This window comes from Erithacus rubecula (assembly GCF_903797595.1).
Source record: "Erithacus rubecula genome assembly, chromosome: 4".
NCBI lineage: Eukaryota > Metazoa > Chordata > Aves > Passeriformes > Muscicapidae > Erithacus > Erithacus rubecula.
Genome location: NC_136686.1, coordinates 47,378,609 through 47,402,140, shown reverse-complemented (window position 1 = coordinate 47,402,140; position 23,532 = coordinate 47,378,609). Strand labels below are relative to the sequence as shown.

Sequence of the window (23,532 nt, the reverse complement as noted above, 5' to 3'; positions counted from 1 at the left end):
TATTCTAAGCTAATGGCAGAAAATAAATATTTAGTCAGGCTAGTTCAGGTCCAATAGAGATGAGATGAATACTTCAGGTTAAATTCCAATTCATAAAAAAAGACCTATTTAAACAAGTTCAGGTTAAGTTTGACTCCAACATATTCCACAGGATTTACAGCAACACATAGGAAAAATTTTAATTGTATGGATTAAGGGTGATAACGTGTGAAAATCTGCAGAAACCTTAGGTTCTTCTGAGTGAAAAAAAAGTATATAAATATCTGTGTTCAACCGCAAGATACTAAAGAGCTGAAGGTTTCTTCAAGTGACCACCAGTGATGCTGATCCTCTCACTTTCAGAGGAAACAGACTGCCTGTCCAGAAAAATGCACCCTCACCATGGATAAAGTGTGATCAACAGAATAGAACAATTTAAAGCATCAAACAATTTCCAGAATAGGAAATACTGCTGGCAACTACAGGAACCTATTCTGGGAGAAAGCTGACCTCTGTCTGGCTAATTTTTAAGCAGAGGAATAGGGTTTAAATTTTAATAGGCTTTAGTAAGACTAAACACAGATATGTGCACTTATTTTATACAATGACACCATTATATACAGAATTGCAAGACTTCTCAGAAGCTTGAAGGTGTTCATCCAAATGCTGGACTCAGACAGTTGGAGGTATGCTCCAAATATTTATGTAATGCCTTACAGAAGTGTATAAATGCAGTCAAGTTATATGAATCAAGTACACATTTTCTGTAAAGGCAGAATGAACTAGAAATGCCCTTTAGATTAATTTAAACTCATTGACCTTTCACTACCCAATAATTTCTTCTTGCTTTAGGAAATGCCACTGGGGAAAAAAAAGGCTAGTCAATATTAAATTTATGACGTGTTTTCTTAAACCCATTTTGACATCCAGTTCTTAAAATCTGCCTTATAATCTCAATGACATAGATCCCTCTGCCTCCTCAAAAATACATTGAATCATCAGGTAAAGGTCTGACATATTGAAAAAATGCAATTTCATTGACAAAGGACTTCTGATTTGCTGGCTTCATGCACAGAGTCATGGAGCCTGAACAGTGGAAGAGTGTGGCACTCACTGGGCTGGATGTTATGATGACTGTAGTAATTCCCTCAAGAAGATTTTCCTGGGAAAATTTTTCTGCAAATTAATTTCTCAGGAGAGCTACTAGGGCAGCCTGGGGCAGTTACCTGGACGTTCAGCTGAGGATTGCCCTGAGAAAGAGTATAAAACCAAACTGTAGTGATCTTCTGAGATTGCCTTCTAGTTCAATCATAAACAATTTTGCCTCCTAATGAAACAAACAGGAAATATTTTTCTTAACTAACCTTGGGAATGGCCATAAATGCAAACTTAGGACACCTTCTTTTACTGACTGCACTGATTAGCTCTCTGCTGATTGTAACAGGGGTTCAGAGACACAGTTCACATGAAGACAGTTCGCTCAGGTGCCAATATTGTAGAGGAATCCCACACTACAAAACTACACAGCTTATGTCTATGTACAAGCTAAATGTCTAGGTTCCCTTTACACCTCAGTGAAGAACACAGATGCTTGAAGAACATAATTTATGCCATCCTAAAGCAGATGTCTCAAAACAGTGACATTAATTGCAATCTAAAATTGCTTGGTTCCCCTGGGGAAGCTAAGTGAGACACTGAAGACAGGAGATCTATCACTGGAGTGCTCATGCAGCCTGCCCATGGACACCACCACCTGTGTGCCTGGAATATGAAGAACTGTCTGCAATGATGTTTGACAACCTATGATAAAGACGAATGCAACCATCAGCAAGGTTAAACAGTAACCAGGAAATTATAAAGTGACTTTTGAAACAAAGAAGTAGTCAGCTTGGGAAATAATTGAAAAGGAGCATGAAAATTTGCAGAAGGGGAGAGACTCAGAGTGGAGAAAGCAGCAGACAAAACCTGGTCAAACACTGCCACAAGTCAGCCTGCTGGCACCACAGCTTCTGCCTAGACTTCAGGGAATACTGGGATGTAAGGCACGGGTCCAGTGTGGGTACGTGTGAAATGGGCACCCACAGAGCAGGGTGAGCTCTTTTCCAAGCAGAGGTACATGAAAGAAGGGAAGCTGCATCCCAGGAGAGCAGGACTGTGTCTGTAACCTGTGCTGCCTGTGAGATGGAGCCTGGATAAACATGGATGAGTGAGCAGATGTCATTAGAGCTTCAGAGAGTATTTACAGAAGGATGTTCAGAAATGTGCAATATTCAGTGAAGTGTTTTAAGTGTCTGGTATCATGATTTATTATCTCTTCTGTTACTTAACTTTTGAGGACGTGTATTACAATTACTGTCTGCCAGTTGATTGCATATCATCAGTTAGACACCTCTGGGTTTGGTTAAACAATGTGAACACCTGCATTTTTCCTGTAACAGTAATTCCCCTTTGGAGGCATAGATGAGCTCTGGACCTACCTCAGAGGCAAGAAGGTAGAAGAGACCACTACTGAGTACTTTAACGCAATTTTGGGGTTTACATTTTGGGATTTAGAACATCCTACTTTACAGTATTTATAGGAATTGATTTTGAAAGATCTTGCTGGTTCCTAGTAGCCTTCAAAATGGCAGACAAAGTTTTCAGGATAAGAGTTGAAAGTAAGGCTTATGTCCGAGGGGTGAACTTTGTTTTTAAAAAATTACCTTTTTTGAAGTAGAAAAGGGCATCCTTTCCAGATTTTTCTGCTATGCACTGGAGCTGTTGCACTGTTTCTGGTCAGCTGGATCTTCAGGCTCTCAAGATCTTACAGTAATTACCTCTTCTTGAAAATAACTCAAATAATATAAATCTTGAATCAATAAATCTCTAAATATTTTCAACATAGGCTCTATTCTCTCAGCTCACTTTTGTACATTCATTCTTCTTACGGGTTCTATCTTTGGTAAAATTTCTTCACCAGGGCCAAATACTTTTGGGCATTGTTCATAGGTATAAAAATACTGGTTTACACACAAACAAGAATCTCCTTGATTATATGTATGGAAGTATCTAAATATCTAACATGTCTGCAAGAATAAAAACTAGTTCCACACAGAAGGCCAAGAAGAAACATACTTAGCAATGAAGCTATTTCGTATATTTTCTGCTAGAACAGGTGAACTTTTCCACTGACCAGAGTGTATAGAAACTGTCAAAGGCCAAGTAATGGGAGAAAAATGTACCCATGAACCATGTACCAATGGTTCCAGAATAAAATAAAGAGAGATCAGTTCAGTAATTTATCATAAGTTTATTGCATTACCGTCAGGTAGATCTGTTTATTCCACTCCTGATTTATTGTTATGATCTGCCCTTTCTCTGCAGCTCTAACATGGCACTTGAAAAGGGAAATCACATTAGGGTCCAACTGTATTTTTCAGTAAATTTCCTACCTCTGTATATATTTTTCATTTCATAGGATCTTCAAAAGATTATATTAAATTATCCAGAGAAAAAATTGTTCACAGAAAACCCCAACATCTTTCCCCTTAACACTCTCAGAACTTAGTTACATGGAGAAGAAAAGGCCATCTGAGAAAGGTTTATTTTTATCTAAATCTCCTTGCTCTTAAGACTAAGTCCAAAAGCAAAAAGCCACTCACCATCTTCAGCAACCATAAAAGTTGGCTTTTTGAGTGAGATTGAACTAAGAATGGTTTCCCAAATCAGCCCTGACTTCTTAGTGGGAAGATAAAGGTGATTTTCTAACAGTATTTCCCAGGTTGCTGTGAGAACCAAAAGGGTATCAGGTTGACTAAGGGCAGCTAGAATTAAAAAAAAAGGAAAGATAAGAAGAATTAAGATAATAGGAGACAGGTCTAGAAAAGCTGGAAGCCACAGAAGGGCATGCTTACAGAGCTGACTGGAACAGCCAAAGCAAGAGCCTATGTGAACAAGAAATACATAATTGTGTAAAATTTTATGACATATCCACATGTTATGGAGGACAAACTGTTTCAAGCTCTTACTTAGCTAAATAGAGATGTTCAGAATTAGAAAAGCAAAAAAAAACTCCAGAGAGAATTTTATTTGTGCATTGCATGACAGGTTGACACAGAGGAAAAAGGCAAAGAAAGATTTCTTATTTTTTGTTTTAAGACAAGAATTAAGGATATGAAATAAAGTGATATTTGACTTTGCTGAAGTTTTATAGTAAATAAATACTCTTTCTCAAGCAACACATAAATAATCTGTACAGTATCATGGCTTGAAGACCTTGCTAAGACCAAAAGCATATAAATTTAAAAATCTAGCAGAGGATTGCTTGCATAAAAGCCCACTGGAGCTTATTAAACACCAAGACATATATTTCACTTCTAGTTTTGTGTTTCTAACCCTGCATGTTACCAGAAAGAGATATAGTCTGCATAAGGACCACTACCACTTTATGTTTGTTTTGTGGCACAGCTTCATGATGCTCTCTAGAGTGGCACAAATGGAGTGCCAGACTAAGCATGTTTTTGATCTTCCCCAGTCCAGAGAGACTTCCATTCTTATATCAGTGAAAAGAGAAATTATAGATCCATGAGGGAAACAAAAAAAAAAAAAAACAAAACCAAAAAAAAACAAAACCAAAAAAAAAAAAAAAAAAAAAAAAAAAGGAAAAAAAAGAGATGGCATTTATATTATGCTCATTCTCCCAAAGAGAAGAGTATTACAGCATTCTAGCAGAACCTAATGAGCAAATTTAATTTGAGTCCCAAATAACCCTGCAATGTAATTCATTAAGAAAATTGATGGTAATTTTTCTTGTGTGTTTGCTCCTGTAAGTGACCAGGCAACGATATGAAACTGAAAAACAAACAAACAAACATAAAACAAAGGGGAAAATGCCAAGCCTTTCCACTGTTTGCAAGCATTTTGCTCTTTATTGGTAGGTATGTTTGCATTCTATCTCCCTTTAAATACTTCAAGTAGTATCAAAGCTCGCCACTTGAGGGCAATACTGCAACTTAATTTCCACCAGGCTCGGCTCTAAGCCAGACCGCCACGTCATATTAAAAGATAGACGTCCTGTAAAGGTGAGGGTCCAGTTTTATTTGCATGTATGTTAAGCTGAAAAAAAATTTTTTTACTCAAGTTTCCAAGTGCTTAATACACTGAGTGTCAGCGACGGTTATAGTGATTCACATCACAAGCTCAGCAGCAAACTGCTGTAATAAATTATACTTACTGCACTTCACAACTGGAAAATTACCTAAGAACAGAGTTTCATCGGAGAGCATCAAGGGTTATGCAAGAGCACTAGTCAAGGAATTCAGCCCAGGAGGCAAGAGTCTGTTTTGGATGAGCAAAAGGATGATGAGCCATAGCAGGGGCCACAGGAAGCTGCTGACAGCAAAAAGAGCCTTCCCTGAGAGGCAGGATGTGGTACTTCTGTCCACAAAAGTACATCCCTTCATAAAACACTGGGATCAGGTTAATGGCAGGGCAAAGGAAGCTGTTCACAGTGTGTTAAGCCTTGAAATAATTAATCATAAATTACTGGTTTGCACACTGGCTTCTCTAAAAGACATAATTATTCAGGGGTCAGCATTCTTCTCAATACACATAGATAATGTCTATTAACACAATAGGACTTATTGCATACATTGACAGAGACCCTTCCCTTAATTGATAAAATATGCAAAATACAAAGCTTCTATTTTATTAATAATTTTCAACACACAGACGGTCTAAATAAGCGGTTTCCAACTCCCCTCAAGGAAACAGGGCTATTATACAAGTCTTATATCTAAACATCTGTGTGGCAGAAAGCCATTCTCTACCCTGCATCTCTTGCATCTGCCCACGCTGGGCCCAAATCTGGAGTCTCACTTCTGTTACCCCTTGACTGCACACAAAATCCTCATGCCAGCTCAGGATTCACCTTCTTTTGCTTTCTGAAATGAAATACTAAAATCTATATAATCCAGAGAAAACCTGGCAGCTGGTGAGCAAAACACACTTGAACTCTTCCTGAACTGCCATTTGACCAATGCTTATTCAAGGAATCATTCTGAAGCCATGCCACTATGACTATAAAAAGAAAATATGCATTGCAAAACTAATTTACAATAGTTTACTAACAAAAAGGCAGTGGGGAACAGTATTTTTTAATGAAAGTCCTATTTTTTCTTTACACAGTTTCTCTCAACCATTGACATCATATAGATACCCCATCTCCAGGTCTTTTTTTTTAAATCTCTCTTTCATATATCCCACATTCTAGTAACTCCTAGCCACCATATGGCATTGTTGTACATGGGAGATCAAATTTTAAACATACTTAACATATTGAGTTTGTGATAGTAAAAGTAAGTTAACCACAAATGTGGATGAATTTCTCACTAAAAATGTTGTAATTATACTGGTATGAGAAAATATTTCCTGACCAGAGGTCTATACAAACTGAGAAGGACTCTAAATTATGCTATAACATTACTGAAAGCAGATAAATTAAATCATTCTCATCTCTGCCTTAAGAAACCCAAAAACCCCCCCCCAAAAAAACCCAAAAAACAAAACCTCAGTCATTTGTGGAAAAACACTGGCAAATTTTTCCAAATCAAAGTCTCCTCTCTAGGTATGTTGAGTTACTGATGGGTATTCTGTCAATCAGTGGAAAAACAGGTCTTGGAGATTCTGTCTGTATAGACTATTGTCTATATACTATTGGTTGAAGCTTCAAAACATGGCAATTTCCACCCTATACAATAGAACTGGCAGGAACCTGAAGCTTAGGAGCTTTCTGGACCAGGCTCCTTGGCTGGTACAACCATGCATTGTTCCACTGGCTACTTTGGGAAAGATGACTCCTCTGGCAATGTATGTTGCACTGGCAAGTGATGGAGGGCTCCATGAAATTTATGAGAAATTTGTCAAAATCTTTTTAACTAAGGATATCAATGGCTAAATTCATACCTTCTCCCAAGTATTTTCTCATGGGTAACCTTCCTGTTCCCCCTGCATCAATCACAGACCCTTTATATCGTTTTCCCAGTAGTGCTTTCTAGCACTCTATGAATTCCCAGTGTGTCCCTTCTCCTGGAGGCTCCCAGTCCCCTTCTTTACAGGGCACACTGTACTGAGAGGCAGCCTTACACACTCCATTTTCCATCACTTTGTTAATTTACATTTCACTATCTACATCACTGCAAATGTGCTTGCTTTCACAAATGGTGCCTATCTTTTGTGTATTTTTCTGTGGAACATCACAACAGCAGTAAACAGACTAGAACCACTGTAGATGCACTGCTACTTCCATCTATCATCTTTATTGCTTCTTCAGCTGCCAAAGTGCTCTGTAAATGGTGGCTGGCACCCTGTTCAGCAGACTTCTCTCAGTGGGAATTGTTTTTCAGAGCCATATCACAATTACTAATGACTACCAGCCTTCAAAGTAGTCCCTACTTCAGCTGCAACAGTATTGATGCTGGATATTGTGCTATTTTAATAAACATAAAGCAAAACTGAATCCCAGAGTTTGAAAGCAAGTGACCATTACTCTTCATAAATGTAAATGGAGGAAAATACATGGCAAAGTAATACATCTCCATGGGCTTCCATAGCTTAAGTGGGAGAGAAGAGAGAAGTAGATTCAGCTCACCTAATTTTGGCAATCTAGAATTTGCCATGTTCTCTAAGAATGTCATAGCCCATAGAGGAAAGCAAACACTTTCACCAGGAAACTCATTCCAAAACTGCTGTTTAAATTAAGTGGGATGATTTGTTCTCTAGAGGTATCTGTTTCTCCAGTGACTAGAATTAGATAATGAGCTTAAACCAGGCACTCCACTTGGCAAGAGCTAAAATTGTAGAACGTTCCAAATGGTTGATATCATCAACAGTCCTGACAGTGATACCACAACACTCAGACTGATCCAAAGCCATGCCCTCTCCTACTCAAGAAGGCTACATGGGCAAAGCACACCCATCCCCTAACAGCTGCTGCAGGAGCTGATCTGTGTGACCTCAGGAAAGCACCGCCACATTGTGACCTTAATTCTTCAAAAGGGAAGAAGCAGTGGCACAACTGGAGCTTCTTCACAAAGAGCTGATGTGTTACAAGCACAACACCGTGCTAGAAGAAGAAAGGAATGGGAAAGCATACTTTCAAATCCATAGGACTGCTAAGCAAGCAAGATGGAGAGAGAGGGGAATCTCCATGCACTTGGAGATGTCCAGAATTAAACTAAGGAACATACGAAACATCCTTCTTCATAAAATTGAGACCATGAGGGAACCACCCTACCCTTGGTATACTTCCTTCCCCTTATTTAGAAGTGCCTTGATCCTCTTCTAATCTGTTTTACTGCAACTAAAAAAGGAATCTAAACAAATTTAAATATTTACTTTAATTTAAAAATTACTGCTTTAAATATTTACTTTCCCTTTTCAGAACACTTGCAATATCCCTTGCAGAAGTTGCTACTCTTTAGCAGCACTCACACTGTTGAGCTTTAGAGAAAACTCTGATCTTGCTACTGCTGTCAGATGTCACCAATAAAAATGGGCTTGGAGACCTGCAAATCCCAGGCCTCCAGAGCACAGGGCAATGCTTTCCTGCTTCATGAAGCAAACCCCACTTGTTCTGAGAAATGAAAACTGTACATTACAAGAATATTCACTGTAGGCTGTGGACTGCTAATAACAAAGAAGTAAAAGAGAATAAATATATTCTCTAGTTTTCTGTCTAGGTACTTTGCCTGAAAGATGGAAAACTGAGGAAATTAAATGTTTTACCTTTAGGGTAAAATGTTTCTTCTTGGGTGGATTCCAGACAGTGGCGGTTGAATGGATGAATGCCCGTAGAGGTGTTAAGGATGTCACAAGCACATATGCTTTGATGATTACAGAAAAGTCTTGAGCTTTAAGGATGTTATTGTGGTCTGATGTAGTTGATACTTGATTCCTGGAAAGTAATAAAAATATGTATATGTAGCATTATTACAGTTATTTTGCAAATGAGCTATAAGAAAATAGTGAAATAGTGACATTAGTGGAAATAGGAAATTAGTCCTTTTTCCCCCAAGTTAAGCAACACAGATTAAATCAAGTAGACTGGAACAAAGCTTTATATCAAGTCATTTTACTGATTTCAGCATTTTTAACTCTTAGTTTCCAAACACAAGAAGCAACCATATTTGAAGGGAGTGATGTTTGAGAGTACATATGGATAACTGCATTGTGAGAATAATTGTTACAAATCCAGGATATTCTGAGTGCAAGATTAAATCAAGACTAAATTAAACACTGAAGAAATCCAAACATCTTAAATAACAGAAATGCACAGTCAACGTATCCTATTTAATGCTGATTTGTAGTGAATTCAGAAGAACACCCCTACTCAACCCTATGGAAAGACTACACTATTGTTAGCACTTTCTTCTGTAATAAAAGGAAAGAAACATGTGGTGCTGCATACTTCCCCTAATGAAAGCCATATACAATCATTCCAAATATTATGAAAGACTAGGATACCTAGAAATGACCCACAATAAATCAGTAAAACCTAAGAATTCTGCAAACAACTTTGTTTGAGAAGGGACACAGCTCTCTAAAATCTGGGCTACAGGTCTCATAGTGCACACAAAGAGAGTCAGCCATAGAAACAGAATAGAAAAAAAAAGCAAACCCAAGAAAAAACCTATTATTTAAAAGATCATTACTTGGGGAAATCTGGGCTATACTTGTGCATATTTACAATGGCATTATTAATCTGTCTGTTAAAATCTCTGAGTACCAGTTTACCTAATAGAAAATTCAATGGGAAGATGACCATAGAAATAATGGGTCTCTAAGACTGATTACTGGTAAAAGACAAAGGGCTCTTCTTCAATTTCTGTGCAATTTTTAGCAATATGTGGCCTTTCCAGACCTCAACTTTGCTATTTGTTAAGTAAGTCTAATAACATCTATCTTAAAGAGAACCTTTTCTCTCCTCTGCAGAATAGCAGATCCTCAGAACATAAAATTTGTGAAATAGTGTGATGTAGGAAACAGGACATGATAACAGACAAATTATCAAGTACTTCTTGGTTCTTCACCTTAAGGGAGGATCTCTGTCAAAGGACTACATATATATGTGTGTTGGTAGGGGCAAAGCAGGGATAGGAGCAGGAAACAGCTCAGCTACTGTGAGGCCTAAAGATTCAGGGATGTCTCTGGGTCTGTATCTGTTGAGATGCTTCAATGTCTCAACATAAAAACTTAAGACATTATACCCAAAACATGTGCAAACTTGCCTAATACAGAAACATCATTCTGCAAGTATGAGATGCAATACATCCAAATGCTCCATCTGCTGTAGTCTCCTCTTTTACTGCATTCTGCATCCTTGAGTCCCAAATAATTGTGTGCTGAAGCACAGGCAGTTTCTGAGGGTGGGTTATCATTAACTTACAGCTTTGTGCTCATGCTCTGCTTCCACCAGTGCTGCAGATGGGAGGGAGGTGTCAGCTCAGTCATTGTGCTGCCCTGGGACACATTTCTTGACAGTCCAGGCTGACCAGAACAGTCTGGGGTGACAAGTGGGAGCTGCAGGTCTGAAAAAGTACCAAGGGGTTGAGAAAGGAAGTCAGCAGAGCATTGAAAGCAGGGATGCACTCCTGCTGCTAAGGATTAAATGTATAAAACACAAGAGACAGAGAGGAGCTACTAACATCAGATGAAAATGTAAAATAACAAATGCTAATATGATAAACCTTTTTGGATCTGCTAGCAGAGAGTTTCACCCCCACCAAGCATCCCCTTCCAGCTGCAAGCCAAAAGGCTTAGCTGCAATTCCCACTTTAGAGGTGATTTAGCAATACTGCATGCAAAAAGCATCCACTTTTTCCTTCTAAAAAAAAAAAAAAATTGAAACTCTTAATTTCCAAATATAGAATACCAAAACTTAGTTTTTCATGGAGGACTAATTACAGTTAATGGGGATAAGAAATTTCTTTGACTAAGGACCAAGGGACTTTGCTACTGTAATAACGTAGCTCAATAAATAAGCACATATCCTTGTTTCTATGTTCACCATTAAGGCTACAATTTGCAGGTACTGAAACCTATGGGAGTCTTAGTTCTGCCACCAAACACAGTGGGAGCAGGACTGATGTTCTCAAAGTTATTGAGGCATGTGACTATTAATAGTAATCAAAATATTGTGATGTGAGACCAGCCAAGGGGTGGCATGTATTTTCTGCTTTTAGTGTGCTTGATAAAAAAGGCACAAAGCCCTTATGTAGTGTCATTATTTCATGCAGGGTAGTTTTCATTAACTCCAACACACCTCACATTTCAAGTTCTTAAGTAATGGTCAGGAAAAATCAACCTGTTCAAATTATTCCCAAACCTTATTACTTTTCTTTTTAATGACATATTGCTTTGTGCTATGTTATAAATTTATTTGTAGAGCTTCTTTTCTAAAGCATGCACTCTCAACTTTGGTACATGAAATGAAAAATAAAACTGAAGTTGTTTTCCACATGATGACCTGTAAACAGACATTTAAAGAAAAAAAAAAGCTATTCATTTTCCCAGAGAGCCTATTAAAATAACATTGTAATTGTTTGTATTTATTGGCCGTTCATCAGATCAGCTCGGTTCAGCCTTCCAGTCTCAACTGGGATCTAGAATTAATCTAGTCCTCTGCCTTATCTGCACCATTTAGCAGCACTAAAGGCTCTAATAATCAAAACCAGGCAGTTATTTAATAGAACATGTCATGTTCAAATTATAATCACACTGACATCCTTCTGTTGTGTTATGCATTATAACTGATTTGAACCTTACAAGTGACTACCTGGTTTTTGAGAGTACAGTGACAAAAGCAGACTCCTCTACTTCTGAATATGCATAGCAACCACATCTTTATAATCAAGTTGTAATTTTTTCCATATCTGACTTCATGTAAAGACACAAAGCCATTTTATTATTGCAATTTCTACCCTGGAGATAGACAGAGTCATTTCACCATGGCAATTAGCAGTGGTCCCATATAACTACTCTTATGCATCACTTTAGCTACTTAAAAGAAAGTAAACATTTTACTGAAAATAATAACATGGCAGAGAAGGGCTGTACAGATCATTACACAAGAAAAAGCAGTGTGTCTTTTCCTTTTAAAAACATGTTTCTAATTGTGTTGCTAAAGCAATAAGTAACAACTCACAAGACAGTTTGAAAATAATGAGATGAGGCTTGTGTACCTGTATTTATCCCTCTTAAATGAAAGTTTTAGCTGTTACAGGGAAAGAAAAAATATTATTTTGACATTAATTTGTTTGTTACTACCCAGTGGACCATTTCTTGGAGCTGGATATAATAAAGTAGAACAAATGGATAGGCACAGATGAAAAATAGAACTGTTCTGAAATTCTCAAACTACAGGGTAGAAGATCCTTAGCATTGCCCCAAGGAATTGCAAACTGCAACTTAAAAAAAAAAACTAAACAACAAACCAACCCAAACCCACCCATATCTCCCCCCCAAACCAACCAACCAACAAACAAACAAACAAAATCACCTGCCATGTCTAAAGAAGAGAAGGTTAAACAAATTTCAGGGTGCTGATGACTAGCACTGAAAACTAAAAAAGGGCAATGATCATAAATTATGCCTCTCCTATGAAGCATTCTGTTTGTATGGGGCCTTACACCCCCTTTATTGGTTTTGTGTTGGCAACCCCCTGGGAGACAGCCCATTGTAAGGGGGTTCTAAGAAGTGACATTGTCACTAGGTGCTTATTGCTTTGAGATGACACAGAGCATGTACACCATCAGACAGAGTTAAGAGGGAGTGAGAGTTCCTCACTTTGCTAAATCTACTCCTAGCAATCAATGAACACAATTATCATAATAAAGAGACATCAGAAGTGTTGAACTGAGCACACTCAGCTGCATCAGTTCTCATGGCAACTCTTCACCTGCTCCTGCATTCAAAAGCAGTAACAGTGTTTATTAGAGCTGTGTATTTGTTAATCAACTTTATCATCAATGAAAATTAGCCTGCAGTGCCTTTACTGTTTGCAGTAATTGCCATGTTTTTCCATCTTGAAATCACTCTACAAGCTGTTGTTAATTAAGCAGTCCTCTTGAAGTATGTAAACAACATCAACATTTTTTAGTGGAAGAGGTGAAGCAGGCTAAGCAGCTGATGTGTCAGGCAGCTTGGGAAACCAAGTAAGAAACAGTCCCAGCACCCTAATACCATGTCTAGACTACATCTCCTCTTTCAAAATTCCACATCGTATCATTTGTAAATAGTAATTTTTGTAGCAGATTCTAAAGATCAAAGGAAAAAAATAAACAAAAGGAGATCATTTTTCTTTTTACAGTGGCTATGCAGTAATGGAAATGTTATACAAAGTGTTGTTTTTCCTGAGGAGCAGCTGTAGGCTTTGCCACAAGTACTTTTTGTTGCTGCCATTTTTGATGCTCCAGTGTAAAGCAAAAGACCTGTGGCTGGATACCTGCTTTCATTTTGAAAAAAACCCACAAAGCTTCATTTCCTTGAAATTCTGGCTTGAAGAAGTTTTCTGATCCTGACATCTCTGGAATGGTACCATTGAAAACACTGACAACAACACCACTTTATCTCTGCCTATGGTGTTTTCACTGTGAGGTCATGCCGATGAGTAAGGAGGCCACTACATGTTCTCACCTGGATTCACACATTAAACACAGTAGCAGATAAAACACAACCTGAGTCATAAGAACAGCTGCATGGCATATGCAAAGAGGAGGTATAAAATCCACCAAAGCAAGTCACCACCTCTAGATCAAAGAAAATTAAGCACCTCTGTCACACGAACCAGTGGCAGATGCTGCTCTGTAAACTGCAATGTCTCAAAGAAGAACAGTCAAATGGATCAGTTGCCAGTGACAACTGATCCCTAAAGCAGCAGTCTCACTGACTTCTGATGAGGCCTGTCAAGTGTTTTACACAGCTATGACTTCTTGCTCCTTCTCCCCCCATTTCCAGCCCACAAGTAATTTACTTGTCTTTGGTTCAGAGTTCTGAAATATAACATGAGATTCAACACACACACTATAAAGAATAGCTGATTTAAGAGTTGCAATGTGTGGCTGAACAAAGGGTTTACCAAGAGCTAGAAGTGCATTTGGACAAATAAAGAACTGCTAGAGCAAAGCCAGACTGCAGCCATCTGGACTGGTAGCAAATGGAACCTGGTGATCTACAAAGGCAAGGAATTCAGCAGGAGAATACCCCACTCCTTGAACTAAGTAACGTTTGGTTAAAGAGAAAGAAACAGAAGATGAATAAGGATGTGCCCTCTTCTTCATCTTTCCTTCTATAGTATCCTTTGATGTTACAAGGAAGGTTATGATATGGGTTTCTTCGTTAATTTAGATCAAATAGACTATATTTTACACACTTCAAACATGGAGCAAGGAACAATTAAGACTACTGTATGTGAGAAGAAGGTAATTCTGTTTCTCAAGTGTCCATCAACTGCCAAACCTGTTACAAACATTTCAAGAGCAATTGAGACACCGTGGGAGCTCCTGGTTATTTACTGAAGAACAAAGCTAGAGATTGAATGAAATGTAACAAGTGCTGTGCTTTTTTCTGAGCCCAGCACATTGATTTTTTTCATAAAATGAAATTGTAAACTCAGCACATTTGCACTTGCAAGACATTAATCCAACTGCTTTTCTTTTTATCAGGAAAAACATCATTCTGTTCTGGGACCATCCATTTTCCTTACTGGTGTGGGCTGCTGGAGCACAAAGAGCTTATCTGTGATACAGACCAGGCAAGCTGTATTGCTACAACCTGGTTCTCTTCTAGAATTTACAGATGGCCAATTTTCCAGCCTCTTTAGGTTGTAAAGGTGTGCTTAACAGCTGCAAAGATTGCTCCACATCAAGAGATGCCTAAAAAGCTTTCACAGATTCTTAGACAGACTTCTGAGCCCTCCAGGAGAGGGAATTTTGATCAAAATAAAGCTTAGTAACCTTTGGCCCAATCAGGTACAGCAAACCACTTGAAGCTGCATAACTGTGAAATCAATTAGCATTGAAAATGCAACTTTTTTCCATTTTTCAATGTTGACTTTGGAGGACAGATGATTTCACTGGAACTACTACCACTACATGCATTGAGACTTGTCACAGAAAGCATATCTATCCCATTCAATCCCCTCCTGTTACCCATTTGATTTTTAGATTAAAAGACTGAAACAAAGACTAGTACTATGTACTACTGAGGCAAAAATGTACTATGGCTTACACATTATGCCCTGAGGTTGCTGAAGAAAAAGAGAGAACCTTTAGCACTCAGTTTTATGACCTATGCATTTAGAAAAATGTAGTTGTGAAAATCAAAGTAAATGATGACTATCTGAAGAAAACTAGAAACACTAGGGGAAATCCTGGCCCCCAGTAAAGTCCTGGAAAAATCTGCATTGAGTTCACTGGAATATAGTTTCTTGCCTGAAATATATTATGTGATGGCCTTAATATGCATTATGAGCTTTATTTGTGATGCCAACATTGATGCAAGTCCAATATCCTGCCCACCGCTGACTTCTGATTCAAATGCCCTTAGAAGCTTTTCACATTAAACAAATGTAGTGATCCCACCCTCTGCAATACACATAATCTCAAAGCAACCCACTCTGGATATTTAGAATGAAGAAATGTCAAAGTACTTGTCATTTCTGGAAGTTTAAACTATTCTAAATAGGTTTAGTGCTAAAACCCAAACAATTTCTAGTAAAACAGATCTAGAGGTAAGTTAATTTAAACTGTGGGTTGAAATGTACTGAAATTTATTGTGAAGTTTCAGAGTTAAAAAATAAAATTATGACAGTGCTACATTTGTTTTTCCTGTGCTGTTTGCTTTTCACTTTAGAAATACCAACAAATGCAGCTTCAGTTTAGCTTAATCACTTACCATGTTTTTGGCACCTCTGTTTTAGCAGGTGCATGAAAAACAGCATTTACAGTATCAAGTATAGTGTTTGTTTCTTCATTCCTAAAACATCCTAAGAGTTAGAGGGCTTTTCCCAATTTTTTTCTAATATTTTTCAGAAAGGCTGCTTCTTCTGTGTGTACTCTTCATACTAGAACTTAATTACACTTAATAGAGCTTAATTGGATAAGCTATAAAACTTTAGAGAAAGTAACCCAGTGAACATGCTGGCTGACTGTTGCATGATTAGATCCACAACCCTGTACTAGTGACAGGGCAGAATATAGAAGAGTATAGACCAAGTAATTAACTAATTTGACTGCTTTACTTCTTTTCAAACTACTAATATTTGCTGTTTTGTAGCTGTTCTTACCTAGCTGAGATTTGACACAGCTGTAAAACCAATGAAATTCCTGCCCCACATAGCCTATAATCAAATTAACTGGAAAAAATCAAATGTTGGTTTTATTGGCCACTCTTGAGGCTCTTAATAACTTCAGTAGCAGAAAGGTAATAGGCACAGACCTGATCAAACCTGGTGTACAAATATTTATAAGGGCCAGCTGCCAAAAGAAAGAAATGCCTCTCTCTATAAAAAATTTGGTTCCTGTCTCAAAGATATTAAATTGTTACAACAGAAAATAAAATTGATCTATAACTTCTCTCTTCCACAGGTGTGTCTTCTGCTGTGCCTTGCTTTCTACCCTCAGGTGATAATCTTTCATGTTGACTTCAGAGTAACCTAAGAACACTGTGGATAGGCAGTAAGAGAAGACAGCTAGCACAGGGTTAGCACCAGACCATAAGCATTTCACAGAGTGGGAGCACAGTCACACAGCTGGACTGTCTTGGCTCTCCCTCCTGTACAATTTCATTAGGCTCATGCCTATCCCAAGACCTTCTGTGTGATTAACACTGCTGACCAGCCCAGCAGGAGATCATGGGACCTCACAAGACTCATAAAGCCTCTGCACTAGTGACACTAGTAAATAGAAACACAGAAGGAAGGCATATGGCAAAAGTATGACTAAAAAAAGGATCAAGGATTTGCATGGGCTGGGCACTGGAAGTGATGAAATGAGACATATGCTTACATAGAAAGACTGGCTAATTTGGATTCCTTAGGGAAGAGGAAAATTAGGGAAGCAATGCTATAAGCAGTTCCACTGCTTTCCCAGGCAAAACCTGTCAAATATAGTATTGTGCATGCATCAAGATGCCTCTTCTGTGCCCTACACTGAGCCTAGGCAATTCTGCTCACACGGTGGACTTTAGTCCTCTCCATCTCTTGGCTGGGAGTAGTTCCAAGAGACAGCCAAGCCCAGTTCTAAACCCATATATGGTGGGCTATCAGGTTTGAACACCTGAAATGTCTTTGACAGTCACTCTTCAACCTCAGAGAGCTTCTATGTCATTTGCAGGAAGATTTTATTTCCAGATCACTACAACTACTTCAGCTTTTGCTGACTTGAGCAATAAATTTCAGGAGCCTTCCTTGCTTATCCATTAGCTATATTTGAACTTTCTCAAGGTCCAAGTCCCATACAGTGAGCACACACCAGGCACTTGAGTAAAAACTGGGCCAATTACCCTGCAAAAGCAGAAGTTCAAACAATCCTCTCAGACTGTGCAGCAAGTAGTCTTCCATGTTGAATTCTAAGACCTATTATTATTCTTATGCCTCATCACAAATCTATTGCCACAAATCCACATGCCCATCTTCCAGCAACCCTGTCTTCAATGGTAATCCAATTTATCCACACATAGCACGTATTTTTAACCTTTTTGCTCCTCTAGTCTTCTTCCAGACTGATTTTCCTAACTTTTTTCTCTTCCCATCTTCTTTCCTAAAAAGCAGTCATCACTGGTACATGAATTATTTCTCCCTGCCCCACAGAGATAGAAGCAATACGAAATGTCAGACTGACAAAAACATTTTCCACTATACAGAAAGAGCAAAGAAACAAACACTGGCCTAATATTTTGTATAAATCATTTCCTTCCCTATAAAACAGGGTTATGAGAATGGGTGTGCTGTCTTAAATTCCAAGCCTAGGAGTTTAAGAATTGCACAACAAAAAATAAAATAAGGTTAAAAAAACCCCAAACCTCTTTACCACAGCTTATGAACATCAACACTGTCATAGCCACAGTAAATCCAGTAATCCCGTTTTCTCAGCCTTGCTGCCTGGTGTTTCTTTCTACAACTTAGTAGGTCTTTAATTAGAGAACATAATTCTTTGTGTTTTCACTTTTACAGGAAATTGCTTGGCTCCTTGAAGGCTGACTAAATGACAGGAATAACAAACCAACCGATCCTCTTGGAACAGGAATTGCAGAGAAACCCTGTTGACTGAAACACACAAGAGTGAAAGACTACAAAACTGATTTGAAAGGAGATAAACTGTTCTGCAGAGGAAGTACTGATGAGAACTGTTCTTTCTGTGAATAATTTTAAAATTGTGGATCAAAAAAGTCCTGCTAATTGTCAACTCTGCTGTTGTTGGAAAATACAAGCAAAAAAAAAATAAAGTGGAAAGACCTGGCTTTATCAGATGAATAGAAAGAGGAGTATCTGAAGTCTCACTTCTAGATTAGCTTGCTTTAACTTATGTCTTTTTGTCCACTGAACCTGAAATAAAATTATTTACCCTTCTGATTCTAATTTCACCTTTTATGGATGAGTTCCACTCATTCTAAATTACATGTCACATATCCAATGGTACTGAATGGATTAATTCATGGGTTGAAACCAAGGTCTGGTCTATACAGTGGTAAGCCCACTGTGTACCACAGTCTAAGTTCCCATTCCTGTCACTGTACATCAGTATAGTCTATACAGTCAGTGTGGAGCAATACATCTAACCCTGAATTATGCTGAAAATAAATGCTCCTTTGGGCTTGCTTACTCTAAATACCAAGTGTTGTACTCAGTATCCAGAAATAGATATCTACTGCCATCTAGGATACCACAGGCTATCCCTCTGAACCTCTAGCTGCTGGACCCAAAGGAAATGGGTCCTATGCTGAATCTGCCCACTCTACTGGGCATACTGGACTCTCCATAACATCTTAAGTGTCATGAGAACCTTGTGTTAAAATAGCTATCTCAGCCCTAGGCCACATGCTGATTTGGAGATACACAGATTTAAGAGATAAAAATATTTTATTTTTTTTTTAAATACTTCAGCTAATTTAAGTTCAAAACCTTACTTATTGGTTACAGAAAAGTGAGGGTTTGGCCTTTTTCTGTATAATAGCTCTTCAGTGGATTCCTAGAATAATCCTCCTTTGCTGTATGGGTAAGATTCAGAGCCCTGCTGCAAAGCACATGTATTACTTTGATTTCAATGGAATTTCAACATCAGTCACAAGGCCTTTTCTCTTTGCCAGGAAAGCTCTAAAATATAAATAAGGAATAAGATGCTTACAAATGGCCCTTCCCTGAAGACAAGATGTGGGAGGTTGACCCTGGTTATATGCCAAGTGCCTACTGAAGCCTCTCTATCACTCAGCTGGACAGGCAAGAGAAAATGTTATGAAATGGTTGTGAGTCAGGACAGGGAGAGATCACTCAGGCAAAAAATGTATGGATATTAATTGAATTTATTACCAATTAAACCAGAGTAGGATAATAAGAAATAAAACTAAATCTTAAACACTTTCCCTCTGTCCCTCCCTTTGTCCCAGGCTCAATTTTACTCCTGAGTCACTACCTCAGTTACAACATACCTAACTTCTATATGGTTAAATGAGATGCAGAGAATCCTTTCCTTCTCTTAAATTGAGCAGATATACATATAAAGAGAGGGAAAGAGAGGGAAGTTTAAATAGACCTAATAGAGTGCACAACAGTTTTTTTTCTAGTTTCTATTCAAAGATTAAATTTACCCATGGTAAATTAGAATTCTTTGGAAACATGCCCATAACCTTTAAACTTTTCTGGTTGATGATCTTAATACACAATAAAGGCTTTTTATCAGTAAATTATGTCTGGATGGGAACCAAACTCTGACTCCTACTCCTTCTCCATGCCACAACATTTTTGCAAAGCTGAACAAACATATTACACCAAACCCAGGGCACAGAAGTGTAAATACCAATACTATATTAACACAAAACAGTCCAAAACCAAGACACTTACAGCCAAATTATTTCTGCAATATGCAACATCTGAACAATGTAGTATCTTTACCTGGAAAGATACTGTATACTTGTAATCTATATTTAAGTGTGTTTAAAATAGATTATCAAACCATCATTTTTTCCCTATATGCATTCATGGCCAAAAATAAAAAGAAATTGTAAGCTTGGCAGTCTCATTTCAGGAACTTCCTGTGACAACTTATTAAAAGACCATTATCACATATTCAGATTTGAAGAAACCAGATTACCTGAAAAGGCTTTTGTTATCTGGCATAATCCCTCTTTTCTGCAAAGAAAATGCTGGATTTCTGGAAGTATGTTTACCTGTATGCAAAAAAAAAAAAAAAAAAAAAAAAAAAAAAAATAGAAGCTTTAATGATTTCACTGAGTTTGTGTTTCATTTATCAGAGACACCTCCTGAGCAAAAGTCCCATCAGTGTCAAGAGGAAATTATAACTTTGCTCTCCCTCCAATGTTGGAATAATTAAGTTAAGGTGTGGACTCTTCCTCCATGTCCACAACAAGGCAAAATTTTAGGCCTATATTTCTACCTCTGGCTGCTGAGTGTTGACCCATTCCCTGTCCCTTTTTCAGTCTCTGCAGCTTCTCTGTTCTGTCCAGTTTCCAACCACTGTCTCTCCCTGCATGGAAATACCCTATGCCTCTAGAATTGCTGTGCTTGGGATCAGAAATAAGCTAATGTAGCTGAATCACAGGCAGGCTCTGCAGCAAAACACTGTTGCACTTTGGTATGGACATGCCAGCAGCAAGTAATGTTAGTTCAATATTTAAAGTTTTCCAGAGGAATGGGCCATCTGGTTTAAGTCCCTGCTCTGCTGCAGACTTCCTGAGAGAACTTGGACAGTTCCTTTGATCACCTTGGGTCTCAGTTATTCATGTGTGACACATCTGGACATTGCAGAATGCTGCCAGGATTATTATATTGCACAGCATTAGAGGCTCAGATATGGTAATAGAGGCAGAAGAAGAAAAAAGCAGTTTGCAGAAGCCTGGGGTGCTTTACTATCTGAGAATATTCAAAGCATGTATATTTCTAGCAAACTGTAACTGCCATGAAAATTTCACTTTGCAAACACTTTGATATGGCATCCTGTCCCAGGGAACCCCAGTGTATGTGCCTGAAGCTCTGACTTCTGTGGACACCAGTGGTTTATTGCATCACCAGAGGCACCTTTTAAAAGCAGCTCCATTTCTCTCAGACCCTAAAGCTGGAGTCAGTAATTTAGAGTCTAGCTATTATTGTCTGTACTATTTTACTCAAAATACAAGCCAAGCTGTATGTGTAGCTTGGTCACATTTTATCAAAGACTTCAGTTTATATCACTCACACACTTTTACCAACAGGTCAGGTGCTTACATAGAAATTACATATCTAACTAACCCAAACTGTGCCCACAACATGCTCAAGTGAGAAAAAACCAAAAGGCAATTCCGAAAATACCAAGATAATTAGTACTACTGATGCTTTGGACAATGAGGATGCAGGTTGCAGTGCCAGAGCAAAGAATTCCCTCAAAGGCCCTTGTCCAGATTACACATTATTGATTGTAGGAGCACTGTCAGTGTTTGGAGAAGTGCCTAAATTGTGTTTACAAAGGAGGGATTAGATTAGGTGAAACTCAGTAGTGATGTAAGATATGAAGCCTAAATTCATCCATCTCTATCTTCTGCCTACACTATCATTCTGAAATATTGCATGAAATTTTTAATTGTTTCTCACTGTTTCTAAATTCTCATTCCCAATGGGAAAAATTGCTTAAATAATTTTCCTTGTAGACACTTTTGCAGCCACATGTGCTGGTTGAGAGTGGCTAAGAATGCAAAAGTTCAAGCTAAAGAGGAGAAAAGAGAAATTTGACACTGAGTTGCAACAATTTTCAGTATTTACACTGAAATACTTACAACCAAACTAACATACTATGTTCTAATGAGAAATTGCTTTTGATAACTGGGTGTGATACAAAGAAGAATGAAATGCTGGTACCTGAGAAGTATTTCTCAGTAAATAGAAAACATAAAATAAACATTTGATACTTCTCTTTTTATGAGTGAGGGCTGAAAATTTGGGCTAGCTTGTCCTCTCATTCCCACAAAGGATAGTACAACAATCTCATACCTTCTGGAAAAGTTCTAGATTATGCAAATCTTCTGTTTGAAAGCAGCCAGTATCACCATTTTTTCTGGAAGATAAGCAGATGAAAAGATCCCAAGGGTTCATACCACCTATCCAGAAAGAAAAGAAGCACTTTGAGAAAGAAAATATCATGCAATTCTTATTTGCATAAAAAATACTTAGAGCAAAATCCTGAAGAACAGCACACTGTTGAAGAACTAATTACATGAACAGCTACAGGTGGCAGAAGGATAAAAGACATACTTGCTACCACAGTTCAAGCTTTGGAACTGTATTTAGGTGTTTCACAGTAGGAATTCCCTGTTATTTCTGCCTACTGATGTCCAAACCCTGCTGTTTGGCCTGCTTATCATTCAGAAATTAAAACGTTTGGTAACACGATGCTGTTTTAAGTTGTTCTTTTCTTTCTCAACATGCATGCTTATAACATGTGTCCAGTGTTATTTTAGTGTAGTGGATTCTTAAATATTAGACACCAGACTGCCTGATCTAGAACTGGTGCACAAGTGGGAATTAGTTTGCTAGCTTCCGAGCTAATGTGATGCTTCCTTCCTGGGCAAAGCTGACCTGAAGATACAAATAGATCTTGAACTTGCTCACATCTCAGCATGTGATGTGGTAGAAATGCCACTGTTGCTCCAAATAACCTTGGACAGCTTCCTCACATTTGTTTTCCTCTGTATAAAGCCTTTGTTATCTGGACCAGTTAACAGATAATAGAGATGATGGCAGCTCACAACAGAATTATTACATCTGTTGAGGACACCATGAATATGTTCAATAAAGGGTAAATTATTTCACTGAGAGGAAGACAATCAGTAATTATGAACTTACAAACAGAAAGCGCAGTCAGAGAAGCACTGCAGCATTCAAGGGCATAGAATCAGGTTTCAAACCTCCCTGCACAATAGCTATTTCAGGGAATGGGCTGGTTCTTTTTACCAAGGTTGGGAAGATTACATGTATTTTATTCCATTCTGTGTTATCCATCTGTCATACCTTCTTAATTTTATTAGGTTAGCTTCTTAATTTGGTCCCACCGATGGCCCACAGAGGTATTTATTTTATTTATTTTCTTTATTTCGTTCTCCAGAATGTATTTTTTTCCTATCCCAATCATGATTACAAATGTCAAGCAGGGTAAAAATTCCACTTAAGGAGATTTAACACTCAATTTATGTTAAGTACAGTAATGAACTGATTGTGTAGAATGGATCCAGGACCATGAAAGTAACTATCACTTTTTTATGTTTATAAGTAGTGCGACAAAGCTGAAGAGATCAATTTTCAGTTACGCTGCATTT

General features: G+C 38.0%; 1 protein-coding gene across 4 annotated transcripts in view; it reads right to left on the bottom strand.

Annotated features, from left to right (window-relative positions):
• CPED1 (cadherin like and PC-esterase domain containing 1) overlaps positions 1-23,532 on the bottom strand; it is a 140,818-nt gene that overhangs the window by 84,828 nt on the left and 32,458 nt on the right. For all 4 annotated transcript variants that reach the window (XM_079303056.1, XM_079303055.1, XM_079303058.1 and 1 more), the window contains 4 exons: positions 22,211-22,317; positions 20,322-20,397; positions 10,403-10,544; positions 8,743-8,911 (listed from right to left, as the gene is read on the bottom strand). In XM_079303056.1, coding sequence (XP_079159182.1) covers positions 8,743-8,911; positions 10,403-10,544; positions 20,322-20,397; positions 22,211-22,317 — 494 coding nt within the window. The remainder of the gene's footprint in view (positions 1-8,742; positions 8,912-10,402; positions 10,545-20,321; positions 20,398-22,210; positions 22,318-23,532) is intronic.